Raw genomic sequence first — 20,510 nt, forward strand, 5'->3', positions numbered from 1 at the left:
ACTCATGCTACAACTGCATTTTATGAGTAAGCCTAGACAACCATAGGCCTATAAGCCTACAATCATCATTGTGTTTTGATCCACAGGCAGAAGAATTTGAGTATTCTCAAGAACTATGATCATCAGCTGGTAAATTATTAGCCAATTTGTTATCTCTTAAATAGTCAACTGTTTTATTTTAACACAATCTCTTATTGATATCAATGCTGCATTATTTCATGATGTGACCCTAGCACTTTGTGCCCACTTGTCCTCACAGGGTAACCTCAGGGCAGATAGCCCTTTCCCAACCTATGTGCCAGTGTTCTCTGACCATCTCCCCAATACCACCAACCAAATGTTTGGCTCTGGGCAGGGAGCTGTTGAGAATGGATTAGCTCTTAACTAGCAGCTATGGTAAGTGCAAGCAGGGTACAGATAAGCAGCCTTGCTACCATCAGCAGGACATAAGACTTTCCCAATATACTATCAGCCACACCTTCCTAAAGAGTGCATATCAGATGGCTATGTTACTTGAATTGAGGTTTTACTCATATTCTTTGGATCCTTGCTTGACAGTAGGAGCACAACTTTTATTAATTTCTTCAATAAATCAATTCTAACTGATGTGTTTCACCAGTGAATAGTTTGCAAATTGCCAAGATATTTATTATAGACTCTATGTTGCTCAGAAAAGTATGCAATTTTTGTAACATTTCTGTTATATTCCTAAATAGATCAACCAGCCATATGCTTCAACCTGAAGATAATGTATAGGCAATATTTGTAATGAAATTAGATGGTGCTATTTTCCACATTCATTTGGGATTGAGGCATACCTGGAGCTACACAACAGATGATGAACTGAATTATCAATGGGCTTGTAAATGATGAACACATCAAAGCTATGTGAACATGATGAGCTATCTTGAGCAGCCATCTTCAGATACAGTAGAACATACGTCGTAGACTGATCTGACACTGCCTGGAGATAGCGGTCTGCAACTCAATAAACTGCCCCTGCATGTTGTTCAGCTGCCCCTGCGTGTGGGTCATCGACTGGTTTAAAATGTTCAGCAGGACCTGAATCTCCGGCATAGATGAAATCAGGTGGCTCAACAGATTTAGATGAAGACAGAGGCTTAATGTCCATTTGACCATCTTTGGGATTCTTTCTCACTTTCTCACCAATCAATAATCTGGTGCCTCTGGCTGAATCCCAAATCACCCCATCCCCCTCGGCCCACCATTTGCGTGTCTACGCGCGCATATGATAAGAGCTGAGGGGGTGAACATTTCCAAAGCTGAGGGGGTGAAAATGATCGAGGTGGTGTAGGGGGTAGTTAGACCCTCAGATAGCTACTTAGACCAAGCCAGCAAGGCTTCAGAGCAAAGTGCTATCCTGACACGCACTGCGATATGTTTGGAGTTTGCGCAATTTCATATAAAATGGAGAGGCGTGTCTAATTAAATGCCGCGTGGATTTTTTTATGTCTGATTTCGAGATTTGACACATGTAACAGATTAACTACCTCCCAAAATAAATGTTCAAATCAAATCAAAGTTTATTTGTCACGTGCGCCGAATACAACAGGTGTAGTAGACCTTACAGTGAAATGCTTACTTACAGGCTCTAACCAATCGTGCAAAAAAGGTATTAGGTGAACAATAGGTAAGTAAAGAAATAACACAACAGAAAAAAGAAAGGTTATATACAGTAGCGAGGCTATAAAAGTAGCAAGGCTACATACAGACACCGGTTAGTCAGGCTGATTAAGGTAGTATGTACATGTAGATTTGGTTAAAGTGACTATGCATATATTATGAACAGAGAGTAGCAGTAGCGTAAAAGAGGGGTTAACTGTTACTGATGTTGATATTGTAATGATACAGCCGGGAGCAGGTCCGGCGCGCTATCGACTATGCCGCAAAAGCATACTCGTGCGGCAGAGTCGATTTCCGCGCTTATAAACCCAGGGTCGTTACAATATCTTCTAAAACGATAGGGGGATTTGATCATTTGAATTTCATGCTCGTTTTATTATTTAAAAGTGGAACATTAATTGCATAATTCAAGTCAGGAGTGTGTCCCGAAGTTGATGGGTTTATTGAGCCCATCGCCACTCTCCGGAAGTCACCCTAGGAGTTTCGTTAGCAACATGTGACAATGTAGGGCTCTCTGGGTTAGTTGGTAGGGGCAAGGAGGTGGTTTCGGATTCACCCAAGGGGCCAGGGTCAGTGTTGCCAACTAATTTTCAGGGTAAGTTGCTAGAGGCAGGTTGATTTGTTGCTAAAAGTTGCTAAATGACGTTGTGATGTCATTGCGTGATAACTTAAACTGCGTCATTACGTAGAATACACAATAACGTTACTCAAATTGACTGGCCATCTCAGCGAAAAATATGATCTGACATTTGTTCAGGTACAGACTCCCACTCTTTTCTGTACAATTTTGATTCAGACATGTTGATTGATGTTGTAAGTTCTGTTCAAGATCAAACATTCGTGATCAACTATATTCATTGGGTTTGGCTCGTCGAACAGTACTGCTGATGCAGTCAGCCAACAATGATTTGCAATTTCCTGAAATTGCTGCTGGCCTGCTGCTGACGTCACTCACAATGCACTTTTGCAGCATGGCACGTGTGTTGTGACGGAGAAAATCGTTTTTGTGTCATTTAGAAGGAAAATGTGTGCATTTTAGCGTTTGAGTCACTTTTCAAAAGTTGCTAAAAGTTCAAAATCCATTTTTAAAAGTAGCTAAATTTGTTGCTAGGTGCTGTTTGAAAAGAAAGTTGCCAGGGTAGTCTGAAAAGTTGCTAAATCAAGCAACAAAATTGCTAAATTCGCATCACTGGCCAGGTTTCAGGTCTGGAAGCACGGTTCGGACTGCTCCTACAGTTTTGCTTCAGTACTGCATTTTAACTGACGCCAGGCCCAGAAAGACAATTTCCATAGATGGCCACATAGAGAAGTCAGATTAGAAAATTCCAAATAAGAATCTTTAGTCAACAGTTTTATGCACAAAACATTAATTGAATTATTAAAATAATCATCGCTGAGGCCGATTTTACTCCATCACACACCCGAACATATTAATATTTTATATTCACCCAATGTCTGACATGTTTTTGGATGACGTGATGATGTAATTTCTGCTAGCGCTGCTGCCTGTGTGCACTGAGTGCTAGTGCGCATGTGATGTTGGTCCATATAAACCGGATGCAACCCGGATATGAATCAGTGTATGCGAACATGAGTAGATTACTTTCAAAACAACGGTCGGACATCTTGGACCCAGTCTCCACCCAGTCTCCAGTTCTTATCATATTGTACCTCAGGGGATTCACCGCTTGAGTACTCACAGGAAAGGTATCCATGATTCCATGATGTTCAGTCAATGAGCATTATGGGTAATGTAGTCAGATTAATGGAGTGACTGGCAAATGCTGATTTTGGACTGAGACCCAGCCAGGATTTATGCCAGGATGAGCCAAATAGATTATGCATAAACGCATTTCATCAATCAGTGTCTGTGTAAATATCTATCTCCGTGGTGGGAGACCAGTCAGGCCACCTATCCAGGTCGGAATATAACGTTGCAATTATGGTAAACTCAAGTTCACTGAATTGATTAATTACAGAGTTCGTTTTTTGACTGAGTGTTCCGAACTAAAAGCAAAAGTAGGCAATGGTTTGTCTTGACAAATCCCACTGGGCACAGACATCAGTTCAACTTCTAGTTTTGATTTACATTTGGTTGAGTTGTCAACTAACGTGAATTCAACGTGAAAGCAACAAAAAATGTCGCCATGTCAATGGATTTAGGTTAAAAGTTGGGTGAAAAAAAGACAAAATACTATGTTGATTACTTTTTTGCAAATCCAATCAGTTCTCCATGTTGATTCAACGTCCTCACATAGTTTTTCTTGGTTGAAATGGCGTGGAAACAACAATGATTCAACCAGATTTTGCCCAGTGGAATGCTTACCTTGCCAACTCGCAGTGTTGGAAAAATCACTCAAGTGTCATCTTGATTAAAAGGAAAGATACCTTAATAGAAAATTACTCAAGTGAAATACTACTTGAGTAAAAGTTTTAAAAAAATATCTGGTTTTAAATGTAATTAAGTACAGGGGTGGAAAATCACAAAATTGTCATACTTAATTTTTTGGTCTTTTACCCCCTATTTTGTGATATCCAATTACGATCTTGTCTCATCGCTGTAACTCCCCAATGTGCTCTGGAGAGGCAAAAGTCGAGTCATGCGTCCTCCGAAACATAACCCGCCAAACTGCGCTTATGAACACCCGCCCGCATAACTAGCTGCACCAATGTGCCGGAGGAAACACCGTTCAACTGAAGACCAAGGTCAGTCTGCAGGCGCCCAGGCCACCACAAGGAGTCGCTAGAGCGCGATGAGCCTTGTAAAGCCACCCCAGCCAAACCAACCCCTAACCCGGACGACACTGGGCCAATTGTGCGCCGCCCTATGGGACTCCCGCTCATGGCCGGTTGTGACACAGCCTGGGATTGAACCCCGGTCTGTAGTGACGCCTCAAGCACTGCCTTAGACCGCTGCGCCACTAGGGAGGCCTCTAAATTGTCATACTTGAGTAAAAATTTAATGTAAAAGTAAATACTATACATCAAATTCCTTGCATTAAGCAAACCAGATGACATTCCAACAGTCAGAGAAAATTTACAAACGCATTGTTTGTGTTTAGTGAGTCCGCCAGATCAGAGGCAGTAGGGATGACAATGCATTAAATTGATAGGTGCATAAATTGGACCATATTGCTGTGTTGCCTGAGAATTCAAAATTTTAAAAGTCCTTTTGGGTGTCAGGGAAAATGTATGGGGGAAAAAGTACATATTTTGTTTAGAAATGTAGTGGAGTAAAAGTTGTCAAAAATATAAATAGTAAAGTACAGATAACCAAAAAAACTACCGAAGTAGAGCTTCAAAGTATTTTTACTTAGTTACTTTACACCACTGCTGACGCGTATTCACACCCCTTTACTTTTTTCAAATGTTGTTGTGTCACTTGCCTACACACAAAGAGATGAGGAATAGAGCTAACACAGGCAAAATCCTAGAGGAAAACCTGGTTCAGTCTGCTTTCCAACATACACTTGGAGACAAATTCACCTTTCAGCAGGACAATAAACTAAAACACAGGCCAAATATACACTGGAGTTGCTTACCAAGACAACATTGAATGTTCCTGAATGGCCTAGTTAGTTTTGACTTAAATTGTCTTGAAAATATATGTCAAGAGTTGAAAATGGCTGTGTAGCAATGATCAACAACCAACTTTACAGAGTTTAAAGAATTAAAAAAATAACAATATGTTGTACAATCCCAGCTCTTAAGGCTTGTTCATATTGAAATTTTGCAATTAGCACAATTAGATTTATGAGGTAAAATATCTTTCCATAATTGCTTTACATGTAGACAATGCCAAAATAAACGCAATACTGTTTCTGGATGCTCAACACAAAAAGTACAGTTAACGTTAATGTCTTTTTTGAGTTTCTTCAGGTAATGATTCGCAGGGTAATACTTTTGGATCATTCTGAAAGAGAGCTCTATGAACTTGTTAACAAGCATGTATTTGTGTGGTAAAAAGAGGGTGGTGTCATCTGCAAGCTGACTTATGATAATATCTCTGTCAGCAATAGAGATCCCTTTTATATCGTTGGATTTAACAAAACTTGTAAGAAGTTGGTTTGTAAGCAGGAAGAGGTAAGGCGAAATTGGGCAACCTTGCCTAATTTCTCTTATCAAATCAAATCTAGGAGAAGTGCCATGCTTTAATTTTAATGGAACTGTTCCCATTCATATAAAGAGTTTTAATAGTACTACAAAATAATTCGCCAAAACCACATTTCTCAAGGGAAAGAAATATAAACTCATGTTCCACTGTATCAAAGGCTTTATAAAAGTCTAAGAAAACAATTAAACTCTTCGGAGATTAGATCAGAATAGTCAATAATGTCTTACACCACTCGGATATTATTAGATATACACTACCGTTCATAAGTTTGGGGTCACTTAGAAATGTCCTTGTATTTGAAAGAAAAGCAATTTTTTTGTCCATTAAAATAACATCAAATTGATCAGAAATACAGTGTAGACATTGTTAATGTTGTAAAAGACTGTTGTAGCTGGAAACAGCATTTTTTAAAGAAATGTTAAAGATCTGTCATTCTCATTGAAAGCAAGTCTAAGAAGGATAGATCTGTTCTATGTTCGCTATTTATATGCTTCCCGTTCTTGAATTTCATTTTTGTGTCTTTTACTTTCGGTTTTGTACACCAGCTTCAAACAGCTGAAAATACAATATTTTTGGTTATTGAAAATATATTTCACAGATGGTTCAATGATGCTTGTTTTGTGACAAAAACTGAAATTAGGCAAACTATTAGAATTTTAGCAAGCGATTTTTTCTTATTGCACCTTTAATTTGTGGATGTCCATCATCCATTGTGTATGATATGTTGCGAATTACAATTCGCATGATATGTTACGAATTGCAATTCCTACAATATGTTACGAATTTGCAAAACGTATGATATGTTACCAATTCCAATTTGTTGTGGCTAACGTTAGCTAGGTGGCTAACACTAACGTAAGCTAGGTGGCTAACGTTAGGTAGGCTAGGGGTTAGGGTTGGTTAAGGTTAGGGTTAGGAGTTAGGTTAAAGGGTTAAGGTTAGAGTTAGGTGTTAGCTAACATGTAGTTGTCTGAAGAGGTTACAGAAGACATAAATGCAAAAACTGTCCCACTTTTTCTGAATTCACTCAAATAACACTACTAATGACAGTATTACAAGAAAAAATTAACAGGATATAGTACTACAAGATCCAGAGCCCTGACTAACCTAAGTACAGGGGGTCCCTTATGTAAACTGTATCTCTTTCCTTCATTGGAAAAGCCTATAAAATTGTCCCACTTTATCTACTCCATGCTGTCCTACTTTAGCTAGCTAAGGTTGGTAAAGTGGGACAACAAAAAATGACAATTACTAAATATAAACATAATATTGGCAACTTGTTTATGTATTTTGATGCACCAGTACATAGTATGTACATTTACATCACAATTTGGGACAGTGCATTATTTATGACAGTTTTATAATCTTAACATCAAAACAGAAAAAAAGCTATGTCACTGAGCTTACTGTGAGCTTCCTGAAGTGATGTGGCTTGAACATGCGGTTTCTCTGCAAAGGCTTAGTAACAATAGTTTTGATTTGTCAGACCAAAAAACAAATGGGTCAAGATTAAGCTGTCACTGTTTATATGATGTCCCACTCTTTTTGAATTCACCCTAGAGGTTTGATTGATGTGTGGTTGTGTTCAACTCCCCACTCTGAAATCCATAAAAAGGCTTAAAGCCCATCACGTTCCACATCAAATTGAATTGAGATTACATGTACTGCACCACTAAAACTACTGTATGTAGCCTACATTATCCTATGAGGATCATATTTCCAATACCAGAATCATGGCAATGGAAAACACAATAAAACACTGAGTGTACAGTAGACTTTGAAATCCACTGTAACACAATACAATGACTAATTAAAATGTATTGAATAAACCCCCTACATTAGGCTACAAATAAAAGTTTTCTTCTGAAAGAGTGTAATTAAATTATAATTGTCTGTTTGAACGATGCTGAGTGAATGACGTTTCAAGCGTCTCTGCCTCACACTAGAAAACAATTAGGATATTCTGATTGAAAAATGTGTATACATTTTGCACAAAGTTCATAATATTGGAGAGAGAAAATACTCTCCAAAATATCGATTTAAAGCCACCGTCTACAATATTCCTATTAATTAAAATGATAGGTACCGGTAATTATAATAACTTTCAATTTCTAAATTTGTTTTACTACGGATGGGATTTGGGGTAAAACAAAAAAACATAGGGGTGGGGTAATGTGTGCGGAAGTGAAATCAAAACTCCGTGCAAGCCACCTCGATCCTGTGATAGTTAGTAGTCGTTAGTGATCTGTGAGCCAAAGGTCGATAGATCTTCATATAATTGTGAAATCATGGAATCAGACAAGGTACTACATGCCGCTAACTTTAGCACACTGTTTGTGTGCATGGTGCTAAAGTTTCCGCAAATATTTGTTTTGATGCGCGCGAAATCGACAACGGGTGTCAGCCTCAACAGTCTTCTGCTGGAGCTAACCGGGTATGTTTTACAAAGCAGCGAATGGTTATATTATACTCCGTCCTAATATCTGCCTTTTTAGGTTCTATTAATGTGTAATTGGTTGTTGATTGATGTTTGCATGGTGGTTTAATTGTAGACTAGAAATCTAATTATATGTGATAATACATAATTGCAACGCTTGCGGATACAGTGTAGCCGACAACATCATGCATAAATTAAGTTGCATTGTATCGAGTAAACCCATGATATGCAATAAACTTCCTGCGTTCTATGGTTGACTCATGTAAGATGAAAGTAAATAGACATTCAGAAAAATTACAACAAACCATACATTAAATCATGATGACTGTACAGACCATGTTGCAGTGTTGCTCTGAATTGAAATATCCTTGTTGCGGGCAAGTATTTATCAGATTTGGTTCAGCATCAGATTAAAGATGGCCCAGGGAATTTGACCTCATCCACCCAGATGGCAGTCTGCCTATTTTGTGATAAAAAATCTGTGTGTTTGCTTGTTCTAATGGACATGGAGAAGCTCTATCTTTGTGAGACAGTAAATATATAAATGTGAAGAATATCAGTTATCATCCTCCACAGCTCACTGGATCCTGACACTGCCAGAATTACACTGGCTCTCAGGCATGGAAGGAGTGGTAGGCCTTCAGCATGGGTATTTTACCGTCTGCCTGCTACTTTACATGACTCATCATGGTTTGTTGACATTGCAGTCCCTAATCTCTCCTTTTAGCAACACATCATCCTTTCACTTCTCTCATATCCCGTTGGCTCGAAGCTCATTGCACCATATCACGATACACACCGAACTTTGTTATTGTTCTAAGGAACATTCTCTAATTTGGATCCTGAAGCATTATCGTATGAAAATGCCCTTAAATACAGCGCATGTTTGGGTCAGGTGTGAATATTCCATCATCAGGTTGCTCCCTTGCAGATCCACGGCTTGCTTGTTCACTTTGTGTTCCCTGTTGTACCTACACGTAATTCTTTATCTTCCATACACTTAATAACACATCTTGTTTTAGGTTCATTGTGTTTGTCACCTACCAGATGTACTATGACTACCCACCCCCAACCTACTTGGAGTACCCCATCCTCATTGCTCAAGGTGGGCCATCTTTCTACCCTTTGGTAAAGATGAAATTTCCTGTTCATTCATTTAATGAAATAGTCCTGTTTCCCTGTTAACAATACTCTCCAGAAAATAATCCAACCACATTGTTAGCTGCCGACTTATCTTGCATCCCTTCAGGGTTGTTGCTAACCACAAATGGTAAAAAATTAAGATAATCTATTGTGGTTGTAACTCCGGGTATTCGTCCCCCAAACCTACAGTGGGTGACAATGCACTAGCCTTGCATACCTGATCTCTGTATAAGTGTGTTACACAGTGAGTTACAGCATGTTCTTTTAATCCTGTTGTGTGCCATTATTTGTCCCAGATGTCATCCTCCTGCTCTTGATTCTACATTACAATGGCAGCCTGAAGCAGAGTCTGATCTATGCAGTTGTGTATCCTTCCCTGCTCATGCAGCAAAACAAAACACACACACACACACTCCTGATTTACATAATGCTAACATTTTGGAAATTGGTAGCAGATCCTTGACATGGCTTGATCAGGTTTATGGGGGGCTGGCAACTACTCACTGTGCAGAAGTGGATAATTGATTTGGCCATGGTAAGTAGAAGACTGAGGAGAGATGTGAAAAAGAGCAGTAGGTTATTCAGACAGTCAATTTCCACAATGCCAGAAAGTATATTGTATTATGAAGAACAGCTTGCAAAGGACTCTTACTAGAGTCACATTGATCAAATTGTTTCCATAGCCAAATATAGATATAGCACCAGTCAATGATGAAATAACATTGAAAGGTCTTTTGACATGATGCAAGTTATCTTAATCAATTGCTTACCTTTCCATCTCTCTCAGAGCCTGTGTACATTCATCAGTGCTGGCAGTAAGTTTGCCCAGCTCCAATGCCTGTGGCAGTCCAAGGACTCAGGCCAGGTTAGCGCCCTCTCCTGGGGTATGGCTACCTACACATGTTTTGGTGAGTGAACCATTCTAAACCACACACACACATAGGCCGTAGCCCTTACAGATCTGTAAGGATATAAGTATGAGCGATACAGCAGCAAATTGGAGCTATGACCAAGTGCCTGCCTAGGTGATCTCGCAACCACAGTGATGAAGATAGTCATGGAATGTAATAATGTTAACTGTCTTGTTTCAGCAAGGATTTACACCACCAGTGTGACAACTGGAGACATGCAGGGTAAGTCAGTCCTGCCACTGCAATTATCAGGTGTTGGCTGGAGAATGAAAATGTCTGTTATTACTCGTCATTACATTAGTGTGCAGCAGCATGTGTTTCTAACATCTGTTTTGTCTTCCGCTGTCCACAGTTCTGGTGCGATTTATTGTCATGGCACTGCTGAATTCATGGGTGCTAGCTACAGTCTTGTACTACAGGAAAAGGTCTGGGGAAGTACAGAAGAAGCAGGATTAAGTGTCCTGTCACAAACAGTTATTACCTCCAATGTCTAAAACTGGACAATTTGTCTGCACTCCCTCTTTCAATGTATAATTTCACCCAGACATGAAGCTGAAGACTGTGTGTGACAAATGGACAGGTGGCAACCCAACCATTTTGATATCAAAAGGGTTCTCTTTTCTAAAAAGTTTGGTACCATTCTTTTTAACATTAATGCTGGTTATAAGCCAGACAATTAAACATTCCATTTGGCTGTATTCTCAGTTTGACAACAGGTCAAGTTATTGCAAAATATTAAATGTGTTGAGCTAATATATTGGGTGTGTTAATCCTTTCTGTTGAGATGCAGATGTTTCTCAGGATAAAACATTAAACAGCTGTAACTTTCAATTTATTTTCTAAAGATTTTAATCAATAAACCATACCACCTTTGAAATAGTGGCCTTCTGTTATTAGCGAATATCGGAAAGCATAATTTTTCACCATATCTATAAAACTATTTGACTGGTATATGCAGATATCACACAGGACAGTGGTTAATAACTTATTTTTGGTATCGAAAAGACAACATACACCTCAATGACCTAAACCAGAAGGCACATACATTTCTTTATTGTAGCAATATCAAACATGCATTCTGGATGAAGCGCCTTTAAATACAAAGTGGACAAGGCAGTATAAATAATACAATGTGCACTGTATGTCATGTAAAATATTGTATATTAATATGTATAAAACGTGCTTTTCAGAAGCTTGAATAAAGGAGAGCACACCATCACTCTCCACCTGAAATATGAGCCAGATGCACACCACGTGCCAAGAGGAATTCTTTACAAAAATATCAGAAACATTCAAAAAGCTTCCATTACACGTTACTGTTCAATACTTTCAGCTTGTGAATGAATACATTTGTAGAGACTTTTTCCATCTTTATTTAAACAAAGATAAGTAAACTTGATGTTCCCCTCTTCCATGGAGAAAAATAAAAATCTTACTCCGGGTGGACTTCCCAAAAGGCATGTAGGCAACAGCACAGAGACGATTTTGAAGATGGTAGGGGCACCCTCCAAGTAGATTTTGAATAGAAAATAAACAGCATAATTTCTAAGTCATACAATACTCGTGCTTCATCTCTGGTTTGCTCAGATGTACATCCAAACAATGAAGGAGTCAAGCTATGGTATTAATGCTGCATTCAGCTGGTGCATTAAACATTTCCCTCTTATAAATTGTCATGCTGCAAGTACATTAAGGCAATGCCAGGGTGAAGTGCTATTAGGTAAATGTTAGCATCTGAACTTCAGCTCTATCCACCTACCAGTTTACAGTATAGTTCTCCTTGTGGGCGTAGTGTTCTGCACTAGATACTTACGATGGCTTGTAATCATCAACTGTATTATTGAAAGAATTGTCTTTGCCACGAACATTCAGGTTGGCAGATCACCTCAAACCTCATCTCTTGATCTCTGCTTTTTCCAATGTGGATTTCTTAAGTGTTGTCAAGGTAAGTGCTTCAGCCCTCTGCTCTCACATGCCGTTTGGCTTAATTGAGGCTGCTGTTCTGTGTTGAGTGAAAATCGGGATACAAAGTCCAAAGCCAAACCCCTTCCCATGGCCTCGACATCCCCTGGCCTCACCCCCCCCTTAAGGAACCTGGAGAAAAGTTGCTCTTCGTATGCACACAGACGACAAGTAGTTGTGTTGGCACATTGTTCTCGGGAGACTAGCAAAAAAGACAAGGCGGAAGTGGAATAGATAGAGAAGTCTTCTGGAAGAGTGAAGTGCAATCAAAGTTGTGCATGGAGGAAATGCCAAGTGGAACATTGTTATCAGCCTTTTGATTGTGTGTTAGGAGGAAACACCCACCACCTCGAACCAGCACCACATTCCCAAGTAAGGTTAACTGGAGAAAGAGAAAGAGGGGAAAAGTATTAGTTTCTCTAAAACCAACCCACAGCTCAGCAACATTGCCTGCATCAGCATGCAGCTGTCACACATACAACCACCCATAGTCGCAGAATGGATCTTTTGATTGCATGTTTTATTGCAAAACGTCAGTCATCGTAAATAAACATACAAACCATCATATTATAACACTCTTCTACATTAAAAAGACTAGTCAATCTGAAACACACAGAGAATATGTAAGTCATGTCTCAATGGCCACTTTTGGAGTCTTCTCGTTGCATCCTGGGGGCGTCGGCTCTAGGGGGACTGAGGTCAAAGGGAAAAGGTCACACGGTTCAGTAGGAGGCTGATATAAGAAATGGGATATCCAGAAAGGAAAGAGTTTTAAGGGTCCAATCATAGGAATCAGATCCAGTAGTGTGGTAGGGTTCCTGGAAACCTAAGTGTATGTAATATTTCCTGACATTTTCAACTATGAAGACAAGAGAACACATGCACATTTAATTTCTTAAATTCAGGTACACAAACCTCTTCAAGAACACCAGGCAATAGATTAGAGAAATATAAGAATAAACAATATTCAGCTGAGAATATCCGAGTTCTATTCCAATACAACCAAACTCACTGCACAACATGCCTTTCTGGGGATTTACCTAGGCTTTTACCCTATCTGCTCATCAGAAATCAAAAGCATCATCATCATCGATATCATCTAACTCCCAATGCCAGTCCTGTAGGCCAAAGTCGAGCAATCTGAAAGAGGAAAGTGGTGTTGAGCATGGCCCCTAACCACAGAGCACTAGTCACATCCTTCTCACATAAGTATTTAAAAGGTGTAAGGTTACCCCTTTTTCTGTCCACCAGAGCCCTAGCTTTACGGTTTATGTCTGGCCTTTGCTTTTACCTGTTCTTGCTTGGGGGCAGCTGTCTGCTGGGCCGCCTCATGGACTGGCTGGGCTGGACCTTCATGGAGACACGGGGTGAGGAGCGGGCAAAGTGCTCGGGGGCCGGCGGCTTCTTTGGGATCTTCTTGACCAGTCGTCCCACCCACTCTTGCTGCTCCTCCTGCGACACAGCCAGCAGCAGCAAGTTCTTGGCCATGGACACATCATAGTTCACTGCAGGGGGACAAAAAGGGTTTATATTGTGTTTAAGACAAAGAACTGTGCAAACAAACTTACGAAACAGCGCTGCACACCTCAACCCCCTAACCATCCCTATATATGCCCCGACAATGTATTTTTATATGATTATACAGTACCTTCAGAAAGTATTGATACCCCTTGACTTATTCCACATTTTGTTGTGTTACAGACTGAATTAAATATTTCTCTCACCCATCTCCACACACACTACCCCATAATGACAAAGTGAAAACATGTCTAAAAAAAAATTGCAAATTTTTTCAAAAATAAAATACAGAAAGCTCATTTACATAAGTATTCACAACCCTTTGCTATGACACTCCAAATTGAGCTCAGGTGCATCCAAATTCCTTTGATCATCCTTGAGATGTCACTGCAACTTGAATGGAGTCCACCTGTGGCCAATTAAATTATTTTGAGAGAAACACCTGTCTATATAAGGGCCTACAGTTGACAGTACATGTCAGAGCAGAAACTATATCATGAAGTCCAAGGAACTGTCCATAGATCTCCGAGATAGAATTGTGATAAAGTGTAAATCTTGGGAAGGGTATAAAACTATTTGTAGAGTGTTGAAAGTTTCCAAGAGCACAGTGGTCTCCATCATTGGTAAATGGAAAAAATATGGAACTACCCAAACTCTGACCTATTGCTGGCCGTCCGACGAAACTGAGGAACTAGGTAAGAAGGACCTTGGTCATTGGGCAAGAACCCAATGACCACTGTGAGAGAACTACAGAGTTCCTTGGCTGAGATGGGAGATCCTGCCAGAAGGACAACAGTCTCTTCACCAATATGAGATTTATGGGACAGTGGCCAGACGGAAACCACTCCTGAGAAAAAGGCACATGACAGCACAGTTGGAGTTGGCAAAAAGGCATGTGAAAGACTGAGACCATAAGAGATTCTGTGGTCTAATGAGACACATGTAACTCTTTGGCCTGAATGCAAAGCGCAATGTCTGGAGAAAAACAGGCACAGCTCATCCTCCGTCTAACACCATCCCTACAGTGAAGCATGGTGGTGGCAGCATCATGCTATGGGGATGCTTTTCAGCAGCAGGAAGACAGGTAAGGATCAATGGGGAACAATAAATGGAGCCAAATACAGGCAAATCCTTAATAAGTGCAAACAAACTTAGACTGGGAAGAAGATTTATGTTCCAACATGACAATGACCCCAAGCATACAGGCAACGCAACACTGGAATGGCTTCAGAACAAGAATGTGAAAGTCCTTGAGTGACCCAGACAAAGCCCAGACTTGATTCCCATTGAAAATCTGTGGAAAGAGTTGAAGATTGCTGTTCACTGCCGTTCCCCAGCTAATTTAACAGAGCTTACAAGGAAGAATGGGAGAAAAAAAACCAACTCCAGATGCTTCTACAAAGTATTGACCCAGGGGTGTGTATACTTATGTAAATGAGATATTTCTGCATTTCATTTTCAATAAATTAGCAAAAGATTATAAAAACATGTTTTCACTGTCATTATGGGGTAGTGTGTGTAGATGGGTGAGATTAAAAAATACAAATTTTGAATTCAGGCTAACAAAACGTAGAATAAGTCAAGGGGTATGAATACTTTCTGAAGGCACTGTATGTAAACCTGCTCTGCAATAAGTAACGACACCACCCTCACCCCCACACCCCTACCTTTGCAGGGCGCGATGATCTCCTCCTTCTTGTCCATGTGGTCCTTGTGACACTTGATGTGGCAGCGCCTGCATTCCAGGGCAGGAGGAGGCTTAAACATGTGCCACAGGGGCTTGGTGCACGCCTCACAGTTGGTGGGGAAGTGGTAGAGTGTAGGGATGAACTCATGGCCCTTGTGGCAGATGTAGCTGGACTTCTCTCCACTTGCCAGCTCCACTGGGAACTCAGGCTCCTTCTTACACTCTCCCTCGTTGGCATACAGAATCTGAGGAGAGAAGGAAGAGACCATCATGGTCGATGTCAATCTTTACCATCAACAGTATGAACTAGCCCCATCACATGAATCGTTAAATAAATGCATGAACAAAGAGCCATAAGAAGCAAGGGACCTGGAATATCCTGGGGATCTCTTTGGCGTCAGCACGGTAAACATCTGTTTGAGTGACAGGTCGCACGTGGAAGAGTTTACTGAAAAGGGAATAGAACAAAACGTTAAGGCAAAATATTTTTGGGGACTACAGTTATCTGCATTAGCATGATCATTTAAATGTAAATAAAAGGAGCAGGTAGATAGTCGTTACTCACTCGATATCCAGCACCATGTAAGGGTTGGATAGCTCTTTGTCCTGTTCGCTGTTATAGAACAGAATCTTCTTGCTGCTCACAACCACATACTAGAGACAATAAAACATTTTTAACTGTAGAACATCAACAATATAAAACTACAATGTTTGATCAGTAAGCCAGGTTGAAAATCTTTGCACCTTTCTCTCCCATCCAAACTTCTTTGTGTTGTTCCTCACCGGCAGTGAAAGCCATCCCTCTAGTCTCATTTCTGAGAGTGAAAGAGGGGGAAACATTAAAACAGCAGGGCAATGTTGTGATAGATCTACACGCTTCAGTTTGTACATATTCCCAGGAAACATAGCTTTTTCTATTTCAGTCCACAAAAATGATGTAAACAGCAGATGCAGAAAATGTCCACAGCAACTCTGCACACATTATGGATGGACTCAACTGCAAAACATGCAGGTTTAATAGCTGGTGTTTCAGCTGCAGAGAAGTTTTCCTTCATAAATGGACAAAATATCAGTCAACCAGTCAAATAAATCAATCAATGTATCAATCACGCAAATCATCTGAGTCATTAGTAGCCTATTAAAGTGATCCTGTATACATACTGGCAACTGGACAACAAGTCAAAAACAATCACATGCCAAAGACAATAGGAAAGATAGCTGGCACTACAGGACAAGAGAGCAAGTCACCTCATTTCCCCCCCATTTGTTTTTGGCCATGTTCAATAGAATAAAGGCGCAATCTTTCTTGTACTTAAAAAAGGGTGGTTACAGAAGGACTCTGAAGACAGCAGATAGGAAGGCCAAACCAGACTCCAAGTACTAAAACTGTCCAGAGAGATGGGGGAAAAAGGAAAGAAAGGATAAACGAAGACAATAGAAAATGCAAGAGGTATAGAAACATTACTGTAAAAGGTTAAGTGTAAAAATCATTGAGTGAATAAACTGTGAAGACAGAAGCTCAAGTGGTCTTAGTTCTTTATTAAGCAATAAGGCCCACGGGGGTGTGGTATATGGCCAATATACCATGGCTATGGGCTGTTAGGTGCTCTAAGGTAGCCCAATTATTGTTTTCACTAATTGGTCTTTCGATCAATCAGATCAGCTCTGAAAAATATTTGATGTGATTGGTCAAAAGACCAATTAGTGGAAAAAAAGATGATTTAAACACAGCCTGTTTGCCTACATACTTCAGTCAGACTGTCAACATTGAAGTTGCTTGTGGTGAATAGCAAATGACGGGTGTTGTACAAAACAAAGTCATCAGCGATTGTATCATCTCTTACCAATCAGAGAATCAAAGCAAATGGCGAGTTTTCAAAACACTGCATACCCACGTGTGTTCTGGCATTGGCCCAACCCATTGGTTTTTGGGAACAATCAGAACGGTTCGAATGTGTTTGCGTTCTAGAAATCGTTGGGGAAGTACTCAGATCCAGCCTGGCGTAGCTTTTGGCCGGAGCAAGGAGTCTGGGTAGCCAGGCAACTGTCCCTAGGCACCACGCAACGCGGACTGCCTGGATACAGCTCTTAGCATTGGTATATTGGCCATAAACCACAAACTCCTGAGGTACCTTATTGCTATTATAAACAGGTTACCAATGTAATTAGAACAGTAAACAAGTAGTTGTGTCATACCCGTGGTATATTGTCTCATACCACGGCTTTCAGCCAATCAGCATCCAGGGCTCGAACAACAGTTTATAATTAGGCTTAGCGTTAAGAAAATAACCGAAAGTAAATTTAAACATACATGTGAGGTACAAGGCTATTTGAACAGGACTGCTTGTACATTGGGTTTTGCACACACATACAGTATAAAATGGGTACTCCTTACCTGTGTAGGCGTCGTCCGCATCAAAGTCTGGTCCACTGTTGATACTGGCTGATTCCAGGGAGGAAACGTTGGCGGAGCTGAGGAGGTTACGTAGCTGCTCTATGTCACTATCCTTACTGTCCAGGGCCATCTGCAGCTCAATGCGTACCTGACTCTCATCCGCTATTTGCTATTTGACACAAACAGGGAGAAAGGAAACATACATATGAAATGTCTGTATATTGTATATTTTGAGGCCCCTGTTAGCTTAGTTGATCTCTCTTGGTGTGACTGACCACCTGCATGTCATTGAGCTCTCTCTGGTAATTAATGATGGTGCTATACAGGTGGTTGTGTAATAGATATGTGACAGTTAGTATAAGGTTGTGTTGCGCTTGGACTGACCGCCTGCATGTCGTTGATCTCTCTCTGGTACTTGATGATGGAAGAGTTGAGTTTCTCCTTCTCCGATCTCAGCTCCAGCTGCAGCTTCCTATTCTCCTTCTCCTTCCTGCGTACGTCAGTGTCGTTGCCGCGCCGACTGCCTGCCGCACGTACCTCCTTCCTGTTCATGATCTCCGCCAGCTTGTTCACAGCCTGATGCACACAAGATAAATCAATAGTCATGATGAAAATTAAAACAATAGACAATAAAGACAAGTGTTTTCAACACGATTTCCTTGCTGTGCAACATTGTAAAACTTTGAAGAAATGACATTAAATCTGCCTTACCTGGGTCTTCAGTGTTCTCTCTGATTGGAGCTGCTTCTCAAACGTGAGCTTCACCTGGCTCATCTGCTGTTCGTCATCCTTGGACGTCTGCAGCTCTGAACACATGGCAAATAGAATAGAACATTATCTGATGTTGAATGGAAATATAGTTTACGCTTTTTAACCAACCACATGCACACCCGCCCACACAGGCTGGATGCAGAAACTCACCTTCAAGCGTCTCCCTGAGTTTGTTGTTGAGCTCCTCCTTCTCATTGGCTAGGTTAGCCACGTCGCTGGTGAGGGTTCGGTTGGCCTCCTCCAGCTGGGCAGGAAAGAACAGACAAAAAGTGAGACCAATCCAATAGTATTTAGCTGCAGAAAGCATCCTCACGGCCCAGCAGGTGTCCCCTCAGTCAGACTCACAGATCTATTGGTCACAATGCTCAATTACGTTGTTGTTTACTCCTGGCCCTGGCTATAGTCCCAGCCCAATACTACAGTAGCACACAAGCAAACCCGATTAAGCTTATCAAGTTCTTGATGATTATTCAATCAGTTGAATTCTGTGTTTTCTAAAGCACTAAGCAGGGACAAAAGCCCAATCCCACTGCAGCCCTCCAGGAACAGCACACCAGGCAGGGTTCGTACAGACAGTGGCAAGTCAAATTCAAGGACTTAAGTACTTTTTCAAACGCTAATATTTATTTTCAAGGACCATCAATTTGTAATAGTTTCTATTGTGCAATTGTTTTTAGTCACCAACAGATGGCAGTATATCTCCACAACCTCATGAAAAAAAAAACGGATGATGTTGATTGATTTCCTAATATGAACTGTAACTGAGTAACATCTTTGAAATTGTTGCATGTTTCGTATATTTTTTTGTTCAGTGTATATAATATTAAATTGACTTCATATTTAAATTGTCTTTATACTGTATTTCACTACATTTTAGGTCCCACAGGCTGTCCCAACACATAATGGCATGAAAGTGAATTCTGACAGTGTAAAAGGACCTCAGATTACCCTAAAATGTTGTATTCTATACCCATTTGAAGAGAAACGAGTTATTAACGTGTTTGATTTAAAACTCTCAGGAGACGCTATTTACATTTTAGGGGACCCCACATGGGTACCAGATCCCAAGTTTGGCAACCACTGTACTACTAACCTCTCTCCCTGCTTGCTTCAATGCTTCCTCTCTCTGTGTATCTCCTTTGCCTCATTCATTGCAGCCTGACTCAGCACTGTCTGTCTCACTACTCTCTATAAAGGAAAGGTATTTTGTTAGGGTACTATAAGTTCTCATATCTTGATTATAGCTAGCTTAATTTCAGTCAACTGCTCTTGCTGAGTCAGGCTCCGTTCAACGTTAGCTTCTAACTTTATCCTTCTAGCCAGCTAGTTATAGCTAGCTACCTGGCTAATAGCCAGAGCTCTTGAGCTACCTTGCTAGCTAGACATCTGACTGACATATCAGCAACCAGTTGTAGCGGTATTTATTAGAGAGGGGTAAAGAAAGATTTTGTTCGGGCGCCAGGCAGTTATTAACCATGCCGAAAGGAAAAGAGTAGAATAGAGAGAGTACCACTACCAGACCCACACACATCAGCAGAAGAGACTGCCTAGAGTGTAGCCTGTTTACCAGATAGCCAGTGGAGAGAAGAGAGAATACACACATCAGCAGAAGAGACTGTCTAGAGTGTAGCCTGTTTACCAGATAGCCAGTGGAGAGAAGAGAGAATACACACATCAGCAGAAGAGACTGCCTAGAGTGTAGCCTGTTTACCAGATAGCCAGTGGAGAGAAAAGAGAACACACACATCACAGCACAGGGGTAACCCACCAAGAATACCTCATACAATAACAATAATAATAATAATAATAATAATAATAATAATAATAATAGCAGAGCATTGAACAGCAACTTCATACAAGAAAGAACCCAGTCATCAACAGAGGATTTGCAATAATCTGTATTATCTTCCAGTGGAGGAGTGCAGAGG

General features: G+C 40.5%; 2 protein-coding genes across 4 annotated transcripts in view; one reads left to right on the forward strand and one right to left on the reverse strand.

The window, feature by feature from the left end:
• The first annotated feature begins 7,919 nt into the window (after positions 1 to 7,919).
• LOC120023103 (solute carrier family 66 member 3-like) lies at positions 7,920 to 11,126 on the forward strand. The gene is made up of 7 exons (XM_038967077.1): positions 7,920 to 8,192; positions 9,218 to 9,300; positions 9,635 to 9,704; positions 9,816 to 9,873; positions 10,126 to 10,246; positions 10,430 to 10,471; positions 10,602 to 11,126. The coding sequence occupies exons 1-7, from the start codon at positions 8,047 to 8,049 to the stop codon at positions 10,703 to 10,705; spliced, it is 624 nt and encodes a 207-aa protein (XP_038823005.1). The 5' UTR covers positions 7,920 to 8,046; the 3' UTR covers positions 10,706 to 11,126.
• Positions 11,127 to 11,270: 144 nt separating this feature from the next.
• LOC120023102 (rho-associated protein kinase 2-like) overlaps positions 11,271 to 20,510 on the reverse strand; it is a 49,780-nt gene continuing 40,540 nt past the window's right edge. The window contains exons 23-32 of one of the 3 annotated variants that reach the window (XM_038967076.1): positions 18,733 to 18,826; positions 18,523 to 18,617; positions 18,196 to 18,387; positions 17,812 to 17,980; positions 16,161 to 16,231; positions 15,982 to 16,070; positions 15,786 to 15,864; positions 15,397 to 15,661; positions 13,503 to 13,716; positions 11,271 to 12,593 (exon numbers count right to left, since the gene is read on the reverse strand). In XM_038967076.1, the coding sequence (XP_038823004.1) occupies positions 12,590 to 12,593; positions 13,503 to 13,716; positions 15,397 to 15,661; positions 15,786 to 15,864; positions 15,982 to 16,070; positions 16,161 to 16,231; positions 17,812 to 17,980; positions 18,196 to 18,387; positions 18,523 to 18,617; positions 18,733 to 18,826 (1,272 nt within the window). In that variant the 3' untranslated portion in view covers positions 11,271 to 12,589. The other 2 variants (XM_038967075.1, XM_038967074.1) reach the window with 2 other exon arrangements.

Source organism: Salvelinus namaycush, chromosome 28 (assembly GCF_016432855.1).
Source record: "Salvelinus namaycush isolate Seneca chromosome 28, SaNama_1.0, whole genome shotgun sequence".
Lineage (NCBI taxonomy): Eukaryota > Metazoa > Chordata > Actinopteri > Salmoniformes > Salmonidae > Salvelinus > Salvelinus namaycush.

Bases quoted from the DNA above. Each gene is read 5' to 3' on its own strand.
- LOC120023103 (XM_038967077.1), top strand. From the start codon at position 8,047: ATGGAATCAGACAAGGTACTACATGCCGCTAACTTTAGCACACTGTTT. The intron at 9,874-10,125 runs GTAAGTAGAAGA...CATCTCTCTCAG, and splicing joins GGATAATTGATTTGGCCATG to AGCCTGTGTACATTCATCAG. The intron at 10,472-10,601 runs GTAAGTCAGTCC...CGCTGTCCACAG, and splicing joins GACAACTGGAGACATGCAGG to TTCTGGTGCGATTTATTGTC.